At 37.0% G+C, this 23,219-nt stretch overlaps 2 protein-coding genes across 2 annotated transcripts; both read left to right on the top strand.

Moving 5' to 3' along the window:
• The first annotated feature begins 1,230 nt into the window (after positions 1-1,230).
• On the top strand, positions 1,231-10,026 carry LOC113667403 (hatching enzyme 1.2). Its single transcript, XM_027183220.2, has 8 exons — positions 1,231-1,435; positions 4,550-4,726; positions 5,043-5,172; positions 5,997-6,088; positions 7,357-7,440; positions 7,799-7,941; positions 8,429-8,765; positions 9,039-10,026. The coding sequence occupies exons 1-8, from the start codon at positions 1,372-1,374 to the stop codon at positions 9,146-9,148; spliced, it is 1,137 nt and encodes a 378-aa protein (XP_027039021.2). The 5' UTR covers positions 1,231-1,371; the 3' UTR covers positions 9,149-10,026.
• A 5,573-nt stretch (positions 10,027-15,599) lies between these two features.
• On the top strand, positions 15,600-22,557 carry LOC113667408 (blastula protease 10). Its single transcript, XM_089192132.1, has 9 exons — positions 15,600-16,839; positions 17,741-17,840; positions 18,507-18,680; positions 19,290-19,419; positions 20,152-20,249; positions 20,599-20,682; positions 21,318-21,463; positions 21,796-21,898; positions 22,379-22,557. Exons 2-9 carry the CDS (start codon positions 17,777-17,779, stop codon positions 22,483-22,485), a joined length of 906 nt encoding a protein of 301 aa, XP_089048258.1. The 5' UTR covers positions 15,600-16,839; positions 17,741-17,776; the 3' UTR covers positions 22,486-22,557.
• Positions 22,558-23,219: the final 662 nt, after the last annotated feature.

Genomic DNA, 23,219 nt, shown 5'->3' with positions numbered 1-23,219 from the left:
CTCTTTGTTTCCGGAAAAGCTGCAAAATATGGGGACGCTTTTAACTTCGACTGGGTACCAACTCTTAACCTTGGAAAGAAACAATCAAAGACGCCTAAAGAGAGTTATGCCGAAGCAGAAAAAGCTAGAGACGAAAGGGTTAAAGAACGGAGGAAACACGAATTAGAGCGACAAGAAATCGAAGCCGCTAAGAAAAGAAAAGAGTTGAATCAAAGTGGACTCCCTATCCTTGATATTGCTTCAACTGCCAGCTCATTTAGCTTATATACCAATCTTAACGAGCCTTCTTGTAGTACAAGCTGTGATGGTGACGAAGAAACTGACGAGATCATTCAGGTAGACAAATTAACTTCGATTGATGACTTTGAGATACTATGGGAGGAACAGAAAACGCTAAAACAAAGATAGAAAAATTCAATTATATGCTTACAAGCTTTGAACATCGAGTCCGAGACAAATATTATTTTAATTGTCCTGAGAAAGTTCATTTTTACACTAGTCTGCCATCCTATGAAGTCTTTATGATAGTTTTCGAGCATGTAGCTCCACATTTGTCACGACGACCTGGTTCTACAATATTAAATAGATTTCAATAATTTTTTATGGTTCTGATGAAACTCCGTTTGAACGTTGCATTCCAAGATTTAGCGTACTGATTTGTAGTGTCCCTTTCAAGTGTTTCAAGATATTCTCGTCATGGATAATTGCTATGGATTTGAGGCTCTCTGTTTTATTCATTGGCCTGACAGAGAACAGTTTTGGAAAACTATGCCGATATGTTTCCGATACACATTTAATCGAAAGGTGATTGTGATCATCGATTGCTTTGAAGTGTTCATCGACAGACCAACAAATCTGCTGGCTAGAGCCCAACTACCTCCACTCTGCACTTTCTCTATCATAAATGGCTACTTGTTGACTCCAAAAAGACGTCAAACATGTAAACATTAATTTTATAAATGGGCTGAATTAAAATCTGCTCAAATATAACTTATATGATTTGTGGGAATAGACATTATTTACGACTTTAAGATCAACTAGAGAACTATTAAAAAAACCGACATGACAAGCTCGTTTTTATCATCAGTCATTTTTGATATGTTTATTTGTTTTCCGGAATGCTTTTGAATGACGCATCACTTCAACACTGAAACGTGAGGCGAATAAGTAGTTTTAAATAAATGCATTTTTGTTGCAATTAAAAGAGATCAGTATTGACTCAATACGTGACAAGCCGATATAAATTGATGTTGAATGCTCGGATGACTATAAAGTTCTGAAATTGTGTTTGCTGCATTTCGTTTACGAAAAGATCTCGTTTAGCAGTAGTCAGAGCTCAAGTCAACTGAGTCAGATTTATGTCTTCAGGAGATGTGGTGCATTAGCGTCCTTTTATTGATCAACACTGGCTTTGCCGCTGTATATAATCCTGACGGTAAACTTAATTGCTTTATGAGTTTGAGTTTGTTCAAGTTATGAAACTGTTTATCGGTGCCTTTAACTATTTTTCCTTTCGGGTTTACCGTAGATTACCTTCAAAATCGGTGAGATTAAGCTTTAAATGAAAATTTTCCATTCGAATGATGGATAACCCGGCAAAGTTTGTATCACATAGTAATATGCATTCGTGATTGTTGCCAATTGCCTGACGGCAAGACTCAACATTGAAAAAAGCTTGTTTTTTCATAACTTTAGATAATAATCGTCAATCTTAGAACCTACAAACATTTCACCATGGGCCACATTACAAAGATTGCAAGAAGAATCAAATTTATTTGATGAATCATTGTTTTCATAGATAGTTGCTCAGGTTCTATCATTATCAATATTACTGATGCTTTTTTACGGATTTCCAACACTTCATGCGTGGCATAGAATATTCAGACAATCCTATAAACTGTTTCTTGATCTTACTAGTAAAAAGCTCAATGCATTTTTGGGCTTAAAGTAAGATTTCCAAAGGTAGAAGATCGAATAACTTGATTCTGCTTCTTCGCACTGGCATTAAAAGGATGTAAGAATTAATGATTATTGTGAGAAAAACAGGATGAGAAAAAATACTCCTATATTGCCTCGTGAACTTTCCAGATAAGTCCCAGTTTTGGCTGATTCTTTCAATGTTATATGATTTGAAGTTTCGTAGAATTGATTCAGAATATTTAAGCAAGCTAAAGGCTAAGATAATTACTTACACCTCTAGCAAGAGCACGATCTCCATTCATCATGCAAAAGCTGGCTTTTAAATGCGATAAATGGGTGCCTCTAAGGCACAGTACTTGTCTTCTTTTTAGAGTGCAAAGTAGCAACAGCCACTCAAACCTGATGTTTCTTTCCTTTTCACAAAAAGAAATGTTTTCCACACGTGTCTTTTATTTGATTGGTGTCTAGTCCACAAACCATATCGCAATTGACGCATCGATTTCAGAAATAATTTAAACTGATTTGCGGTAAACCTTTCAACGAGTTTTGGATTCTTTTCGTTTGCAACATGTTTTGTTCATCAAACGCAATAACAAGGTTAAAGTTCAGCCTTGTTGTATCTCTTCATATAAAGCAATGATTTAAAGATAAATAGACTAAGAAAGAATATAAAAGAGATACCAGTTCTTGAGTTTGAGTTAACATCAGCAACTCGAAATAAAATGAGCAGTTGGAAAAGTTATCACACATGCATGAGATAAAACACTGAAACTACAGGATTTAAAAGCAAATCGATTTGTCTTGAAATCACGATAGTTTCTAGATGTCTTTGCTGTATTAATATCGGTTTACTATTATAATAATAATAATTATTATTATTATTATCATTACTGTAAGTAAGATTGTTATTGTTAACATTATTCTTATTATTATGATTTATCATCATTATTTTGAATAGATTTTTGGGTCGAATTGGCTCTCTAAAAGTGCTTAAATTAATTAGGTCCTTGTCCACCAGGGAAGCTCAATTCGGTATGATTAGCCAGCTAATAGAAATTCAAGTTTTGTTTTCCTCTACTTTTAAGCCTAAAGTTGCAGAATGGTGACTGGAATTTTCATTTTTTTCTTAAATATTTGCCTTTGTTTAGCCATTTGCATCAAGCTCTTAATAAACTGCCGTCACTGTTTCTTTCAACCTTGACCCGAAGAACTTCTGTTTTTTTTATTCCACTGAAATCAGCCTACCATTCAAACCCAGATGAATATATCTATACTATTGTATAAGGGTAAGGGTACTGCCGTCACTTCTGTCATAAGTGCTACTCGAGGTTGGATATTGGGGCAATCATTCGACAAAAAGTGGTTCATATCGATACATAATAGATCTGATACTCAACTATTTTTTCTCCTGTTGTGTTAAATACAAATAGCTATCCTGAGCTCATCCTTCCTAAATGTACCTTTCGTGACAAAATAATTACATAAAGTAAAGCGTTCTGGGCTCCTAAGATACAAAATACACTGTGAGTCACCACTCTAGTTTTTGTTGCTGTATTGATGTCATCGAGTCATCGTTTTCAGGGCGCTGTCCACGTTCATCGGTTAAAGCACTAAACAATTACAAAGCTTCAAATTCAACATTGCAAGATTGGCTTGAAACTCATCGCCTCTCAGTTCAGATTTCCAGTGCTGAGCAATGGATACACAATTTCTACACAGGAACAATGCTCTCCTCCATTCATAGCCACGGCTTTCCAAACATAGCCTTACCTTAAGCTGAGTGGTGTTATCGAGTGCCTTGTGAGTGTTTGTACTCATTTAAAGCTAGATGACATCCTCAAAAAAAATTAGTAAAGAAAAAGAAACAGCAACAATAGAGCTCCTTCAAGTAATAATATTCAAGAGCCTTAAATTAGTTCCGCACAACTGATATAAAATGTAAAACACTCTGTTACTGTGGTATTCAGAAGTGTGTGGACAGCTTAAATACTATATTGGAATATCTTTCTTATATTTCCGATTTTTCTTCTTCTCGGTTTTCTGAGTACGATAGCAAGTGTGATGTTTATCGATCCAGCGAAGCAGAATTTCACAATAAACTTTCTTTGTCACTTTGTTTCCCAAGGAGGAACCCGTCGCGATTTTCCATTGTCAGAGTAAAAACTTCACCATATATATTGTAAATAACAATAGCCATCAATTTTAGATATTTTGCTATTTCCTCTCTTTCTCTGAATCTTTTTTCTTAGAAGGTTGTCATTTCTCATACTGTAATTAACAGTAACCATTAATTTTAGATATTTTGCTATTTCCTTTCTTTTCTGAGTCCTTCGTCTAAGACGTTTGCCATTTCATCGCTTTCACAGAACATCAGATCGAGGTTGGCCGTCATGCAGACGTCTCACTAAACATACTTCTGCTCGTAATACTATCTATCAAAAACTGCTTCGAAAACGTCATATCCCTGGGCCAACCCCACGCCTGGACTTGGCGGTGATTCTTTGTATTTTTTCCTCAATTTAACAGTAAAAAGGGAAGATTGATAAGCAAAAACTTCAGTGAGAAGAATATAACACAACTTTGTAAAATGCAGTTTGGCACTAACTGATTCATGCTTGCCTGTCCTCAGAAAATTTTGGCTTGAGGAACTCCAGTCTTTTTGAAGGAGACATGCTACTTCCGGAGGAGCAGCGGGAAAGAGCAGAAGAAGGATTAGATATTGATGGGACTCGCCACAAAAGAGCCTCGTCGAGATCCAAATTATGGCCTAAGGGAGTCGTCATCTATCAGATCTCTCCAAGCCTCGGTTAGTTCATGTCACATTGTAAACCTATCACTAAGTCTAGCTCATAGTATGTCCTGAAACTATAGTCTAATTGAATATTTCACAATAACTCAAAAAAATATATGAGATCTTTAAGTTTATGGACTCCACGTAAATTCATCATGTGAAAAAAAAATCATCGCAAAAGCCTTGTCTTTATCAATGTGTTTTTCAAAAATTAGTTTTAATAACAATGGATTATGGCTGGATGGGACTCCTGTGCGTTTTAAGATGCGATATAAAAAAGCTGGGGAAACATTGTCATTAGACTAGATTTATCCCTTTTTTTTTTTTGAAGGTCGCTATTCCCGAGCGATGTCTGCCATCAGAGCTGGGATGGCCGACTGGACCTCAAAAACCTGTATTCAGTTTAAGAGAAAAACAAGCCCTAGTCAGAAAGCTTACGTTTTCTTCAGATATGGCAGAGGGTAAGCGTTATTAAATGATAAATTTCTGTTCCTCTATGGAAGTGTACAGTTTCCTTTTTGTTTGCTGGTTTGTTTTTGTTTATTTTTCGCTTCAGGTGGTTTTGCTGTATTCATTGGTGTTAGTTATTTCTTTCCGATATAATTTTCTTAGCTCATTGTGTTGTGTCGAAAACGCGAAAAAGCTTTTCCACGCTCCTTGTTATGTCACGCTTATTCCCTTGATTTAACGATCCTACCACAACGCTTCGGTTAACTCCCTCACACAGCTCCTGGCTTATTCCCAAAGGACACACATTAAACGTCCCGTTGTAAGTACGTGCAACAGTGCCATATATGGAGCGATAAAATACGTGTCACATACATGTATGTTTGATTATGTGTAGATAAATGAAATCGCTTATAAATGTCACTCAAATCAAGAATAATTAACGTATCGTTCATTTTTCAACCATTAAAGTGTTCCCTGTAAGGATGAAGTAGCCAACATGTTCCTTTCCCATTCCCCACCCTTCCCACCCACCCTGGAATAATTTATCTTGTTTATCAGTGAAACAATTACTTCAAAATGGTTTTGGTTTCTTTTTGTTTGTATTCACCCTGTTGTTGTTGTGTTTGAATGTTTGGTTGGTCGTTGAGGGAAAATCTAAAACGTCGGCCAGGCTGTGTTAAACACGCAGAAGCTTGGTCAAACAGATAGGCCGCAGTTTAAGATTATCCCATAATGATTATCCCTAATTTTCGGTCATCAATTTAAGTAGATAACGATATATTTTACAACGTGCAGCTGTTGAAAAAAGTTTTCATCAAAACCGTTTATATTACAGATGTGCATCATATGTGGGAAGAATTGGTAGGCGCCAAGATATTTTTCTCGCACCAGGATGCTGGCACAAGGGCATCTGTTCTCATGAAATAGGTGACTCTTATTCTATGAAATGTTATCAAATAGCAGCATCAAATTTACAAAGATTTAATTCCAAGAGAAAGAAATGTGGGGTGTCTTCCGGGTGTTAACAATTTCGCTAATATCATTTGACAAACTGATGGTGTGAGAAACGAAGAGAAGCATTTACTAAAAAAACAAAATTCTTCGGCTTTTTTTGCATCGATCGCGGCGAGGTCCACGCGTGATGACTAAGAACCAATATTCCGCGTCTGGCGTGACCTTACTAAGTCAATAAGCAGTTGATCACATGCTTCTTATTATATTTTGCATCTAGCGGAGTCTCATCGTGGCTCTACGTACGCCACCCCGTGCAGCTCCCTTACGGGGATTTTTTATTTTTTTATTATTTTTTTTTAATAAAAGCTCACACGCGGCGGTATAGGTCCCTGATTAAAAATATTTCCGTAGTTCTTTGGGTAAATTTTGTCCAAGCCGATGGCGAACTGTCGAAAACGTAATTTCACACACAGTGGTACGTTATATGAGACTTACAACCAGAAATTACAAGAGAGAACTAGAAAGAAATGTAAGCATATTTGAAATATCGCATCACTCGACAATCATACAAAACAGAAAATAGGGTTGACTGTTCTTGAATATTGCAAATTGCTTACTAAAATGTGCAATTTTAATATTATTCAATTATCTTTAATTTGTATGCATTCCATTCTTTTTATTTCCATCCAAGGTCACCACATTTCGCTCCATTCCACTCCACTTCACTCCACTCAATTCTACTTCCATTCTACTCCATTTTTCTCAATTCCATTTCGTTCTACTCCATTTTACTTCATTCTACTTTCGTTTCAGCCTATTTCAATCCATTAGATGCCGTTTCACTCTATTCCATTCCATTCTACTCAGTTCCACTCCGTAGCACTTCATTTCATATCACTCGATTCCACTCTGTTTCATTCCATTCCGCTCCATTTTCTCAATTCCATTTCATTCCACTCCATTGTACTCCATTTTATTCCATCCCACTTTCATTTCAGCCGATTTTAATCCGTTATATGCCGTTTCACTCTATTCCACTCCTTTCCATATCACTCCAATCCACTCCAATCCACTCCATTTCACTCCATTCCACCACATGTCACTTCAATCCACTCCATTCCATTATATTCCAATCCAGTCCATTCCATTCAATTCTATTCCACTCCATTCCGCCCCATTTTACTCCTTTCCATCCCATGATGAGAGTTACGCTCTAAATATAAATGTCTAAATTTTTCCAGGTCACGCTATCGGATTTTACCATGAGCAGTCCCGTCCTGACAGAGATAAGTTCATCAGGATTAATCGTGCTAATATAGTTTCAGGTAACTATTGGTAAACTCCTAATGCTAGAGGCTGGAGTCCAAACTCGGTAAATAAAGATGTAATGAGCTTACTGAATTAAAAACAACTTTGGTTTTAGGTGACGATTTCGAAAAGAAGAAAAAAAAGCACATTCGTGATTACAAAGAGTCAATGAATAAAACTTGACTTAGAAAAACAAGTGCCAGCGAAAGTTTCCAAGTCAACTTAATGGCCAACTTCAAGGTCTGTGGACGTGATTGGCTACATCATCAAAAAGGATTGTCGTTTGAAATATTACTTTCACAAAAACTATGAAAATTGTGCCTCGCTTTAACTGCAGTTCTTTTCTAACGGGGTGTATATTTCATTCGATTACAGGGATGGAATCTAATTTTTATAAATACAGCAGAGGGAGAATCGATTCACTCGGCACACCATACGACTATGGAAGTCTAATGCATTATAGGAGTACAGCTTTCAGTAGGAATGGAAAACCTACAATAGTTGCTAAAAAATCAGGGGTACGTTACTCAGGATAGAAAAATAGAAGCGTGGTTATTTCTTACAACCGTTTCTTGCTTTCCTTACCTGACATTCAATTAATGAATTAATGAGCACTTCAGCCACATTCGGCTTCAGTAAATGCGCCGTGTAACTGCGAAAACTGCTTCTTAAAATAGAACTTATCACAGGTTATAGTCTCAAGGGAACCTGTTCATATTCTCTCATTGTATATATCACATAGGTTACCAGCAGTTTTTGAGAAATGAATATGAAAGCGATCTTCGCTTGACAGATTAGTGACAGCATGACCATTTTTGGATATGCACATATACCACACGGGGAACGTTCTCTGAATCACGTGACCAGCACATGAGCGAGGCCTTATCCATACTAAGCCCGATAGATTGGCATACGAAAACACACTCAGCTCCACAGATCTGCAAACTTGTGGGACCATGAGAATTGTTTCCCTTTTTTAACAGAAACTTTCTTCATTTTATCCAGGTTACTATTGGCCAACGAAAAGGATTAAGTTCCATTGATGCAAAACAGGCGAACCTTTTGTACAAAGCAGAGTGTGCAAGGAGGCCCAAGCCCACGTCAAAGTCAAAGCCTAAGGCTACACCCAAACCTACGCCAAAGACCACACCCAAGCCCACACTCTACGCCACATCAAAGCCCACGACCAAGCCCACGCCCAAGGCCACGCCCAAGGCTACGCCCAAGACCACGCCCAAGGCCACGCCCAAGGCCACGCTCAAGGCCACGCCCAAAGTTATAACCAAGCCTACCCCGAAGACCACACTCAAGCCCACACCCAAGGCCAAACCTAAGCCCAAAGGTGAAAAAGAAGCCTGTAAAGTAATAACTCGGCCTTTTTAGATACCTTTTCGAAAGAGTTTTGAGGGAAAACATTGTTACTGTTGTTGTTACATTGGTTGAACATAAATCTCATTAGTAAATAGAACCTTATGCCGCCAGTCTTAACACACTTTCCGTTTAAGATCTAGCTAAGCGGAATTCAATTTTGTAATTGCTGAATTTTTTATTTAACTGTAGAGTAACTTTAAAGTTTATCTGGTTCAAACATCTTTTCTCCTTTTCCACCTCTCAGCAACTTGCAAAGACAGGTCACGCAAATGTCGTCGTCGGTCTTGGATACGCCGCTGCAGAAGGAGGAGAAGAATAAAAAACAAATGCAAGAAAAGCTGCAAAGTCTGTTGAGCAAGGAGAAGAAGAAATAGTTCATAAAACCCTAAGGCACAAGCGAGATAAGAACCATATTTAGCGGTTGACTTTAAGGGTTAATTGCACGATAAGAAGTTTAATTAAGTCCTAAAATAAACTCTATAATGAAGAAAAAATACCGAAATAGTTAACGTAGCTTTAAGGAAAGCTTGGTTCGCACCTGCAACACAATCGTATCAAGACGACACCAAGAAAAAAATTACTTCTTTCTAATTGTTGCAATGTTTATCAAGTCATATTCCTACTGTGCTGTTAGGTCTTCATCTCCACATAAACAGCGTGGTGATATATCGATCTTATAGGACGTTCTGCTTCATGAAACCAAATTAATGTGAATTCTGCTTGCGTCGCTAAGTCCGAGAATGTTATTATGTTGCCACAATGTAATCATACTTCAGACTTATTCTTGAGCGAACGAAGGAATGAATGCGTTCCGTAAATGCAAAAACCTTAAAAGTAAGTCTACGTGTTAGTGGCTTAAAGGCAAAGATATTTCACGCAGTTAGGTGAAAGCATGTTTGTGATTTATAAAAGGGAAACCTTGCTTGAAATGTTGCATTTCGGAGGAATAATGCCCTAGTTTCTCCATAGTTTAATGAAAACATCCCTTGAAGCATCGTAACTCGGATCTCATCACTATTCTCCATGCCGTGCATGGCTACAGACAAAGATCTGTCGTGAACTCGTACATGATGGTATCCTATCTTAAAACAATCTGTAAAGGACAGGAGTTTCTTTTGCATTCTCGAATTCTGACGACGTTCTAGTGGACGAAAGATTTTATCTAAACGAAAAAAGGTAAAAACTGTAACCTGACAAATAGATACTACTAAAGAAGATCAATAGCTCTAAAATACTGGTCGTTTGTCGTTTATTTCCCAGAAAAACCTCGCCAACCTGAAAGCCTTCCTATTTATTGCTATTTAAACTTTCTAACGACGTTTAGATAGTGATATCAACGAACATTTTTCTCAGAAAAAGTTCATTCTTGCCCTCAACACACCACTTCAGTATTTTTTTTTCTACATAAAGAAAAGTCACTCTGAAAGTTAGTTATAATCTAATTCCGTTCAACTTCCTTCCGTCCTTGGTTGAGAGGGGGCTGGGAGTATTCTCGAATGTTCTCAAGACGCAGTTAAGCGTTTCCTGAACTTGCGAGAATTCTTCTAACACCACTCGTGTGCAGATGACACTATATAGAAACGTAAAAGCCCTTCTACTACTGAAATATATATTTTTGTGGGTCAAAATAAGTATCGATATCCCCGGAAAGCAGACACGAAATCAAAGGGACGTTGATTCGGTACGAGCAAAATACTTTGAAAGGGTCATCGAAACACCATTAGATCCCGAGTTTATGGGAAACTTTCTTTATTTTTCCTTTCCAAATGAAACATTTTTGGTATTTTACTTTTATTTTTAAAATTGCTTTGGTTAAGTATTCCTTTTCATAAACAACGAAGAAATTATTCGCATTCGCTCTCGTTGGCCAACTTTCATTTAGCAAGTTCTATTTACTAATCAAAATTATCCAAGTAATACATTATTAGGTCGAATTTTCTGAGTTAGGGCCGCGAAAGAGGTAGGAATGCTCATATGGCGGACTAAAATAAAATGAACTCAAATAAAAGTTGAGATGTTTTTGCTAAACCTCAATGTGAATACTCGATGATTGACATGAAAATGCCAGCAATAGCAAGTTGGAAAATGTCCTCAAAAAATACTTATACTTAATAGATCACGTGAAATCTGAATGAGACCAATTTTCAGTAATCTCTCGAGTTCCCTCACCTGATATGTACTTTAAAAAAACAAAACAACCAGGGGTCAAAGCTTGATTGGTTTTGGATTCAAGCAGGTTCAAAACAAATGAATTAGTTAATTAATTAATAGATAGGTGAATGGATGAATGGATGGATTGATGGATAAATGGATAGACAGACTGATAAATGAATAAATAATAGGCTAAATCATAGAGTTCCCTACTGAAATGCATTGCAAGAACCCGGCTTAAAAAAACGTAATAACAATTAATCAGAACTCTGTACCTATACAAACAGAGCTGCGGTTCTGCATGAATGATTTTGCAATGCACTACTTTTGCTGGTTGATGTAGGAACTCCTTGTTTTTTCACGATCCTCACTACTCTGTTAAGGTCGCTTTGGTTATTAGGCTTTACCTCAAAACCTTATCGCTTCTCATATTGGAGTAACATGGAAAACTGAATTGATTAACACAGAGCTAAACGTCCTTAAACAGCAACATCGATATTCTGTCTACGAGCGCCTTTTTTTTAGAGCTAATGTCAACATACATCAGACAAACTGCGGCAAGTCACCCAAAATTTGCTTTCATTCCTACTTTCACATTTTGCAGCCCGATATGTCCTAATAATTGTGGTGTGTGGTGAGTAAGGCCTAAATGTAATAACTGTCCTAAATGTAATAAAGTCCTAAATGTAATAAACCTTCGATGCAATCTTTTAACTGCGCTGGTGCATTGTTGTCAGAGCTGACATTCACGTAGAGATGTTTAAGTGACAGGTGTTGCACCAAAGAATCCTCTGACCGATATTCATAGCACATTACGGGCTCGCTAATATTGATCAGCGTCTTTTTATTCGCTAGAGACGTAGGTCGAGAAGCATTGGCTACAAATCCTTATACTGATGTGCTTTTGACATAAACTTGATAGACGTCAAAACAATGAGAACGCTGACCAATACCTCTCTTTATATCATTGTCTTAGACTATTAGTGCGACCAGGAGCCGCTACTTGGAGCATTCAACTCTCATACTGAGACAATGAACGGAACGGTTCACAGAACGGTTTATTTTCAGAATATTTTTTCGCGGGAAATAGGCCACTCGGGCTCACAGGTAGTACGATCCATGAAACGCGAAGAAAAAATGGCGGCCTTATGCGGGGACGTCTTCATATCAAAACAGACTTTCTTTTGCTGTATTCCAGTATTCCAATCCTTCCTCTCCTTAACCTTACCTTACATACCCCACTCTTAGTAAAAGAAAGTCCACTGACCTATACGTTAGACAAATTCCGGGCTCGGAAGTGTATTTTTTTAACTGTCTTCCCTTGCCAAATTTGTATGGGTCTGCATGAAATATACTCATATGCGTTATTGACCAAGCGTGAGGTCAAGATGGCTGGATATTGGCCAGGTTCTTTTGTTGCGGCAAAGTCCGGCAAAATTTACTTGCTAGCGACTATAAGATATATATGGTGTGCCTACTTGTCGCCGCCGTTTACTAGCATAAATCACTACAATTTGTAACAAAATCTAACATAACACTCTAATCTTGTTTATTTATGATTTTATTAGCTGTTTCGATGATCACGTTATGCTCTACCATATTCTAGCCAGATCTGAGTTCCAGTTTATCCATCGTCTTCGTACAGTTGCATGACAAGCGTGACACATAAATTCAGAGATGAATCAACCTCAGAAACACCAAGAGATGGCTTTTTTCCTCTTTGCACGATATCTGGAAAAACCTTCCAGGAATAGACCTTTTTACAGTTCCCGGCGCCATATTGGATTAGTAACCGCGCACACACGATAACGAGGCCGGGGTTGACCCGGCGGTTCTTTCAAACAGCTGATATGCTGACATTTCACGTTCTAATGCACTTTTCAATGCGATTTCTCCCTTCAAAATGGTTCTTAAATACAACAATATGGAAATTTCGTCATTAGATGACATCCAGAAACTCGAAGCAAAAGATCTCAAGGAGATTTCAAAATCTTATTCAAAATCGACGGGCGGAATTAGAACTTCTTACCGATGTCCAGGACCTAGAACAAAACCAGAGCGACTTCAAATACGAAGCAACTATGGTAAGGATTTCAGCCCTTGGATGATCGAGCAATCTCCGTAATTTACCTGAGATTAATTTCATTCAGCTTACGATTACCTTGTTGTTTCACGAGAATATCGCCACATCGTGTTAAGAGGAACGCATCACAGGAAGTACCACAGAATACCAGAAAGCGAGGCAAAGGCTGTAGCTCTCTAGGTAGAGGAGATTTGTTATTGCTGCTGTTGTTGATGTGGTACTTGTTGTTGTACCATATTCTTCAGTTAAAGTTGTTCCCATTTTATTTACCAAGATGTATTTTAGTTTGCCATTTGTACATTGTATCTTATGGGAAACTATACAGTAGAGCCTGTACAGCCACTTGATTATAACCTTCTGTCTATCAACCCATGAGGAAAACTGTAACTAACAGATGTCATAATATTTTGAAACCCATCTGGCCCAGGACAACTTATCCTTGTGATACATTGAAAACCATTTGAGTTCGCAACTCATGGTAATTTATTAGGTGGCAAGACAGCATTGAAAGAATCAGACCAAAATATTAGACAATTTAAAAACTCCCAAAAGTGACTGATTCATGTAACTTTTCCCTATAATATCCTAACACTATCCAGTAAACAGATAATGATAATACTGAAACTTATCAGGCTGAAGTTATCTTGATCTTACATCAAATTCTCATAACCTATTTACATGTAAATGTGTAACAACTAGAAAGGGGAATTAACAATCAGATCTTGGGTATTTAAGGGTTAAAGGAAGAGAGCAGAAATGCTTCCTCTAAGCTACTGATCTCAGCAATGCTAGTCCTTCACACATATTTAAGTTTCTGTCAGTGATAAACATTCAGTGAATTGATATTCCCATTCTTAGCACTCAGAGGCCTTCTGACACAGAGGTTTGCATTACTAGTTCTTATTGCCTAGTGTTAATCAATGTTATGGTAATATAATATTGAGGTACTTAAAAGATTGAGAAATATATCCAAATCAAGAGATTTATTTTATACTGTTACAGTTACCATAAGATTTGTTTGAAAGAGAATCTTTCAGACCATTGAATTGTATGAGAAATAATTTTTTGCGAGACTTCTATCAAACTTCTTATTATGAGGACAATTTTGTGAATAATAAAATTTAGTGTCAGTTCATCTTTGCGTTGAGAACTCTTTTAGTTGGTGAAACTAACTTTTTCTTTTTTCCAATTTGAAGCATCAAATTGATCGATACTTAAAGCACACAAATATTTTGAGAGAGTTCCATGTGGCATCTATAATGGATTACTATGCTATCATGAAAAACAAAAACAACAACTTCTGAAAACTGCTTTTGTCACAATTGCTACCAAATTTGTGTCAGTTTTCTGGGTCTGCCATAATAAGTGAAAACTCTGAAGATACAGTGTCTTGGTTATTTTATTAAAAGCAATTACTTTCCAAGAGTTTCTCTGCTAGGAGTGTTTTAGGCAAGCCATGTAGTAAACAGGTGAGCAGTACTGAACTTATTGTCTTACTGCCGCAATGAAAAAAAACTCTATCGAACTTAACACAATTCAGGTACCTAATTGAAAGCTTGTACTAATTTTGCGACAATAGTCACCCTCGTCCATAATTCACAGAGAATAAGATAAATATAGAACGATAAATACTTAGCAAAAATACATGCCTCCGTGGGTAAACTTGAAGAAGTGAAAGCTCGTAGGCAAACCATTGGGGCCATAAAATGTATTTGAACAACCAAAAGCGGCACACTACTCTCCTTTCTTTTTGGGAGAAAAATTAGCTTTATCGAGATTTCGGCTAGGACCATCCATTTTCCTTACTAAAATACATTTTTACATATAAATATATATAAAAACTACACCACAATTATTAGAACATATTGGGCTACAAAATATGAAAGTAGGAGTGAAAACGAATTTTGGGCGACTTGCCAAAATATTTCAAATTTGTGCGATGGATCGATGTTGACATCCTCTCTGAAGCATTTGTAATTTTTTATGGCGGTATTCTAGATATTTTAGTGCTGAACTTTGGAATTTTGTCTCAAAATATCCATCACTGCCGATGATATTCCCTTAGATATATGCCCACCTATATTGTACTTCCGGGAAGTTCGTGCACGATCATAGTTATTCAAAACCTAAGGTACGAAAAACGAAACAAAAACAATTGTACCACTCTATGACGCAACAAAATGGCAAAAATTTGACTATACGACACCGCGTTATGCTCTAAAATTTTGAGTTTAAGTTGAAAAAATGTCCAAATCCCCTTTCTTGGCAGTCACATCCATTTGTTTGGCGGTATATCTTTATGTTAATAAAAATGGGTCGGCACGGTCCCCAGAGATTTCATAACAACCTCAAAATTAAAAAGAGTCACTCTTTAGTAACTCTTCATTTCATTTACTTTCCGCCATTTTAGCTAGATTTACATAGCATTACTTCCGCGATTTCACGTCGGAACTTAATCGGCGGAATAATATGAATCAAGATATTTTAGTTACCTTTGTTCAGTTCCTCTCTGATTTGCTGGTTTGGTTACAATAGGTGTAAGCAATAAATATTACGCGGTTTGCTTGCATTTAATCATATTTTATTTCAATGGAGTAATGACTAACCATTTTGCTGCGAGGACAATCCTAAATGAGATATCAGATTTCAGCAGCACTCAAGCCTGGTTTTCACTAGCGACAAACACAAGGACAGCAACTTACTTTTCCCGTGAAAAAGGCCTCGACACAATCATAAGTACAAACACTAGTATCTGAATTGTTCCTTCTTGTTGTGCTTGGGCTTGTTGATGTTCGTTTTCGTTTAGCATATTTAACTTATGGGCGCGTTTGTGCTTGCGCTTAAGCTTGCATTGCGAGTGAAAACCAAGCTTTATTCTACCCCTTGTTACGGGTGACGACCCTCTTAAACATCTAAACCAGTGTCACCATCAACTTGAGTGGGAAACAAAATATCTTCACAATAGGATATAATAAGATAATAGAAGCGGTACGATCAACAAGCATGGCTGAATAATAATAATGATAAAACATATAATTCACCTTGCAGCGAATTCAAATTTTTTGGAATTTCAGAATTACAGGAAACAAACTTGCGTTACAAGCTTTCCTCGTGTTCTTCCGACATCCCTCATCGGTTAATTACTGTTTAAAACCTGTGAAAATGTGTTCTATTGCGTAGATAGAGGGACTGTGAAAAGACTATAAATGTCACAACTCAGATCACTTACAACAAATGAGTGAAATATTCACCGCCTGGCCTTATATCTTCTCTATGAATACTTTTGATGTAAGTAACCTCAAAGGTACTGCATGGTATGTTGCATGTACGTTATCGTCAGCTATATCTAACCATGTTATGATGATTCGTCTCCTTTATAAACGTCATTTTTGCTAGATTAGATTTTAACAAATGTAAAAAGTGAAGAAAAACCGGTACACTAGGTGACTAATTGGGAGACTAGACCAATATGCATTGAAGGAATATCATGGAAAAAAAAGTATATTTCTGCATAAGTGTTAACTCAGTCAAAACACAACTGTAAAACAAAACGCATTTAGCCGTCCGTTTGAAATCTTTTTTCAATAAAAAGAATGCATTATATTAGTTTTGAATGACAGAAACTACAGAAGAAGTAGAATTATGTATTTCTGCTTTCAGTTCACTATCAATATAAAGGAGATATCGTATGCTTTCGAGAAGAAATGGGTTCCATATCGTTCTTGCCTGCCGCAAGTACAGAAAATTCATACTGATGAGGAAAAGTGTGGTTTAATTCTCCTTTCTTCAGATAGAAAGAAATATGTGTGTGGTAAGGACTGATCAGTTAAAATACAGGGTACTCCCACAAGGAACCTCATGTAAATCTTTCGATAACACAATGATTTCTTTTTGGTGTCTCCGTTGCCTCGTTGATGGTAAAATACAGCTGCATCTTTTAATCTTATCTACACAAGTCTTCAGTAGCCATTATTCCAAACAAACAAAGCAACATTATTCAGCTTAGTCTAAATATCGTGACGCAATTCTCTCGATATGGCCACCCCGGTTATGAAAAGGGATACGTCACTCGGTAGGCACATGAGTTGTGTGGGTCGATTCTTCAGGAATGTTTTAAGTTCCGCGATAAACCAAAAAAATTATCAATTCATTTAAGTATGTCAGTCGAGTTGTAGTACTTCCTTGTTAACATTAACAAGGCGGTAGTTTTTGAGGACTCATCTGAATCTACCAAAGTGGATCAGAAAACCAAATCGATAGCAGAATTGACATGCTAGTTAATAAAAATAATGACATGGGATCACAGTTTAATAAGTGGTCATCTCAGTTTAATTTGATTAAAAGAAAAACAACTGAAAAAAAGCCGTGCTATAAGTAGTCACAGGAGGTGGTCAGATATTTCAGGCTCCTGCAATATCGCAACTCTTGAAGTTACCACAGTAACGTCGTAAAGAGTGTGATCTGATTTCCTTCTTCTGCGACCGCAAAAGGTAGAGGCTTAACTTGCACACGGAAGATATCACAATAAGTTAAATTGTTTGGTGTACGATAAGTACAGGACATTTCCCGAAATGTACTGGAATAGGAACCGAATGATCACCTCATTTCCACACTATTATTGTAATTACATATTGTATTGTCGACGTGATAAACTATAAGAAGCAGCTTGACCACGAGAAGCATCAGTTTATAGCAGAAGTTTTCACCGGCAGGCAAACTTAAGCTGACTGAGAAGAAGGCAAAGAAGCATGAAGTGCCTGTGCTTCTTCCTGTTGGTGACCGCAGTCTTTGTTGGATCGGAAAATCCTGATGGTAAGGTTGTTTATAATTTCTTGTAATAATGCCATAGTAGATCATAGCTTTCGAAGCTAAGATACGGACTTTTGAATTGTTTTCCCTTTTTTGAACTTTTCAGTAAGTGCCTGTTTTTCTGATTATTGATTTTCTAGCTATCACAGTTTTTAAGCAATAAAAATTGTTACGCCGGAAAAAACCCATGGATTTACTTTACCGCGCTAAAAAGAATTCTAAAAGTTCGATCGTTACAGAATAAATCAACACCTTATAGGTTTAAATAATACAAAGTACACCTAATTTTGAGGGGAATAGCTGGAATTTTAATTTAAATTCGCTTCACACCGAATCCTTTTTTTTCGCTTTAGTTATAAATGTAGCTGTCAGTTACAAGCCAATAGTTTTCCACTAAAACGTACCCATCAAAAAAGTTTGTAACTAATTATTAGTTGCGTCAAAGAGAATGGAAGTATATAAGGTTTCATAAACTTCTCTCGCTTATGTTTCATTTTGAATTGGGAAATTAATTGACTGCCTTACCGATCAGCAGAGTAATACTTACTGTTTGATTGGTTTCATTGGAGGATTGACTATACAACTGATTGGTTGATTGCATGAATGATAACTCTTTTATTGAATGAACAAGTGATCGACTAATCAATTGTATTCAATTTTATACCATAGAGAATTTAGGTGTGGATAATAAGGAATTGTTCGAGGGAGATATGATTCTTCCTCCCCATGTCCTCTATAAAGCAGAGCACGGAATGGATGTTGATAGCTCCCGCAAAAGAGCATCCATCAGACGCGGACTATGGCCGAAAGGAGAAGTCCCTTTTGCCGTCTTTAATGGCCTTGGTAAGGGTGAATAAAATATGTCATTGTTAAAACTCTCTAAGGACTGTAATCTTAATTCGTGGCTTTCCAATAAACCAAAGATAAATATCGCATCTCCTGTACTGCGCTAGCTATAATGTCACACAATCGGCTTGACAGCGGGGTTTTGCATTACACTTTCAAAGATTAATACGGATATATTTAAACTGTATGTTTTACTTGGACATCAGTTTGTGCAAGTTTCTTTGCAGTTCGAAGTTAAATATATACGACACATAACTGGGCTGGCATCCCTTTCAGAGGGAATTTCAGCACCCCATATCGCCTCATACCACAAAAACTGGGAAAAGCTCTAGGTGGATGGGACCCTTTTTTTCTTTTCAACTAAAAGTTCGGAGCCCCTTTTTCATTAGTTGAAAAGTCGCTGCAACAATTCGCTTCACCTGTATCACAATTCAAACGAGACAACTGATGGATAAAGATCTTCGAAAAACTATACCTTTTCACTCGGGATGAGTCTTTGCTGCGTCATGTCCAGGATTTTAATTCTATGTGTAAACAGAGCGAAAGGAAACCACCTAGTACAAGAGATTGATATTAACTAGTCTTCGCTTTTAAAAAAAAACACAGGTAGAAGTCCGGAGCTCAGGAATGCAATTAGGGCCATAATTGCAGGAATGAATGAATGGAGAAGAAAGACATGCATCCGTTTTAAGAGGCGAACAAATGAAAGAGATTACGTAATATTTGCTTTACGCAGGTAAGAGGCTGTTAGCGTAACTTGCTCTAAAATAAATCTTAGTAATCAATAAGCTTGTGTGTTTGAACGAAAATCAAAATATATGTTAGCGAAATTAGAGATTCGAGCTATCTCAGAATGTTAGCATTTTATTCTTGTGCTCAAAAAATTGAAAGGAAAGAACTAGAATATCTCAAAACTAATGTACTGATGGATCGACGAGAAGGCTTGGCTTTGAAGGTTAACCTAAAAATTTTCCTCCGTATGGGGCTACGTTGCACACGCTCCGCTATTAGAGACCTTACAAGCAAGCAGATCGGCGTCAGCAATCAGTACGTCGTAAACCAGAAAATTAAGGGAAAAGAAAAATGGTTATGAGCAGACATAGTTTGATGCTACTCTGGTTTGCAGATTTAATGAATGTAACCGAAGAAGTTATTATTCATAGACCCAACGTTTCGACACTCCTCTCTAGTGCCTTCATCAGGGGCTATGTTGAAGAGAATGTTTGACCCTGATAAAGGCAGTAAAGACGTCAGGTCATTTGCAAATATAATTTCCTTTTTTGTGATCAGATTTTCCTCGGTACCGTCACGAGTTCTCGCCCGCGAAATCCCTTATGATCAACTTAATATAGAGCTACACCCTACTATGTTTTATATCTTATTTTATTTTTTTTTATGAAAGCGCATCACACCAGGTAAATCTATGGAAATAACTAATGCATCCTTCTAATATCAACCTACTTTTCAGTGGAGGGTGTTATTCAAATGTAGGCAGAATAGGAGGCCGTCAAATTATAAACCTTGGAACTGGATGCCGTACTCTAGGAATTGTTGCTCATGAAATCGGTAAATAATTTGCTCTGGTGTGTCTGCTTATTTGTTTTTATTTATTTTCCTTACTTTTTTAGTATGGTCGGTTTGTTTGCTTTTTTTTTCTTCTGCTTTTCTCCTTGTATGTTTTTGCTTACGTATTTGTGTATATTTTTTAGAGGTTTTATTTCATATAAACGTTTAGGGACGATATTTTTAAAGCCGTTGAAAAATTTTTTCACCAATTTTTATTATCCGAACTTAGGACCATTTCAAAAAATTCTCTTGATTAAATATTAAAAGAATCAACATGTATTATCAGGTAACGGCATGATATCATAAGAGTGAACCGCAAAAAAACAAGTGTCTTACTGATTTTTCGCAGGCCATGCCATTGGATTCTATCATGAACAGTCTCGTCCCGATAGAGATCGGTTTGTCACAGTGCTGTTCCAAAATGTACAAGCAGGTGAGGCAAATTGATTTTCAATTCATTTTTAAAAACCCCAGCAAAAGTCTTCTTTCTTTAATTTTTTCCACTTTTTCTAAATTAGCTACTGAAAAATCATTCCCATGCACGCCCTATTTGCACCATGAATCTAAATTTGAGTTTCGTCATGAAATTATTGCAGTTGGTTAACTGTCGATAGCTCGTGCTTTTTCGCTTACCAAAAGCGATTTTTTTTTGTTTCCTCTAAGGTCGTTTCTTATTTGTTACCCCTAATGACTCGATGCATATTATCAGTAATAAAGTATCAAAAGTTGAAACAAACTGTACCGTAATCCAGAATAGTATCTGAAGTTATTTTTAACGTAGCCGTGTAGTTTTTTTCGTTTTGGCTTCACCCTTGAACTCTCCCTGATTTTAGCAGATTTGATCAGATTGTAGAGTGTGTGAAAAGGAAAGCAGCAAACACCGTTTAATCCCACAATTCCGGTTATTTTGATCTCCAACACATGAAAACCCAAATCTTTCACAAATTCTAGTCTCTAAAATAGAGTTCTTGTCATTAGGATCGATAGAAATTTTTTCCTTTCGTCTACCTTTAATATTACAGCAACTGACTTTCCCGACAAAAAATATTTCACCGCAATTTATTGCAGGGAAAGGGCATAATTTTAACAAGTACCCAAGGTCAGTCATTGATTCTCTCGGCACCCCTTATGATTACCGGAGCGTGATGCATTACGACGACAAAGCGTTCAGCAAGAACCCCAGACTTCCAACCATAGTAACGAAAGACAGGAGGGTATGTTACTATTCCTCATAATCTAGTTCATTCTCTTCCTGTTTGCCGATATTTTAACTACTTCAATTCCAACAGTTTCCATATCCTCATCTTGTGTGAATTCATGGCAAACAAAAATAAGCTTATGGGGCCCGTTGAGTCACTGGGAGCTCCTGGACAACAACTTGTTTTCTTCTTAGCACCAAAAGGTTTGAATAGACATTTACAGAGTATTTGCAGATCGAGGAGGGGGGGGGAAGGGGGGGTTGAAGGGAGGGAGGCATAGTGCGACATATAATACGAAAGGACAGCTGTGAAGAAGATAGAATCTATTCATGTATCATATTTTCCAGTATCAAAATGTTATTGGCCAGAGGATTGGTTTAAGTCCAATTGATGCACGGCAAGCGAACCTTTTGTACCGAAGTGAATGTGCAAAAAGAGGAGGTGGAGGAGGTTTGTAACGCATCATACCATAGCATAATGGTCTTATTTTTGGTAATATAATTTCAATTTTGTTTTTTCGCCATCTCTTTTTGTTACATTCGAAGCTTCTATTTAAAACATGTCCCTTTTTAAAAATTTAAAAACGCGCAGATGATGATTTCGAGTTGCTTAGTCCGTATTAAAAGTGACCCAAAACGCTAGTCTTTGATTTCATTGTTCAAAAAGCAATGAAAAATGAGACGTTTAAAAACCTATTTTTACAAGTATTCTTGTCCTGTCCTTTTTGCTCCATTTTCAACATTTTCAGTCTACATTCATTGTGTGAACCAAGATGTTACAATGTGCTGCGTCCTCATATTTCGCGCGTTAATTGGCGAAAAAAATTAACTTGAGTGAGTGAATGTTGTGAGTTGAGATATTTTTTAAATAGTTTTAACGAGCGGCAGCAACCATGAATAACTTAAGTCTTTGTCTTCATTTCCTACATAGCGGTTTGTCGAGACAGATGGAGAAGTTGCCAACGGCGGCCAATACACCACTGCAGGAACTCTATAGTTAGGAGATACTGCAGGAAGCGATGCAACCAATGTAGTTAGCCGAGAACGAGATTGCATTCCGTCCTAACCTCTTGTGTATCAAGCGAGGTTATTAAAATTCTTTTACCTGTATGCTTTTGTCGTTGTTGTATTTTATTCCAAAGAGACTCAATTCGGTTTCCTCATTCATTAATAATCTTTTGTTTGTTGGATCTATACGACCACAATTTTTTTATAATTTAATTACGAGAAGTTAGCATCCATATCGCATGAGCCTATTGCTAAGAAGTACCCCCTACCCACCTCTACCAAGAGACAAATACATATCTATATATATTACAATTTTAGTGTTCTGATTGGTTTAGTCGACTCCGGTTATCAGCTCACATTCCGAGTCACGTTATATGGAAATGTATTATACCAACTGTTACGGAACTGAGAAAAGCTTCAAATACTCAAACATTCAGGATGAAATTTAATAAAAGAACTATTCCATTCGCGCTTGTTGGATAAGAGACTGGTTATAGCCCACTCAGTTATTTAACATGTCATATCCACGGAATAATTATCATATCTCACGGAACAATTGTTGACAATCAAAATGGTATTAATCCATAGTTTTCATACAAACTCTGAAACTCATTTACTACCATCTTTCGATAAAACTCGAGTGATAATTCAGTACGATCGGTCTTATCTGCTCTCTGTTTTCTTTTCGTTTACTGTGCTTTTCATTTAGCCACCTATATCAAATACAATCACAATCTAGTGAATCACTCAAGCTCACATTAGTC

This window comes from Pocillopora damicornis, chromosome 13 (genome assembly GCF_964200805.1).
Source record: "Pocillopora damicornis chromosome 13, jaPocDami1.2, whole genome shotgun sequence".
Classification (NCBI taxonomy): domain Eukaryota; kingdom Metazoa; phylum Cnidaria; class Anthozoa; order Scleractinia; family Pocilloporidae; genus Pocillopora; species Pocillopora damicornis.
The sequence above is the reverse complement of the archived record's forward strand: the minus strand, read 5'-3'. Positions and strand labels throughout refer to the sequence as shown.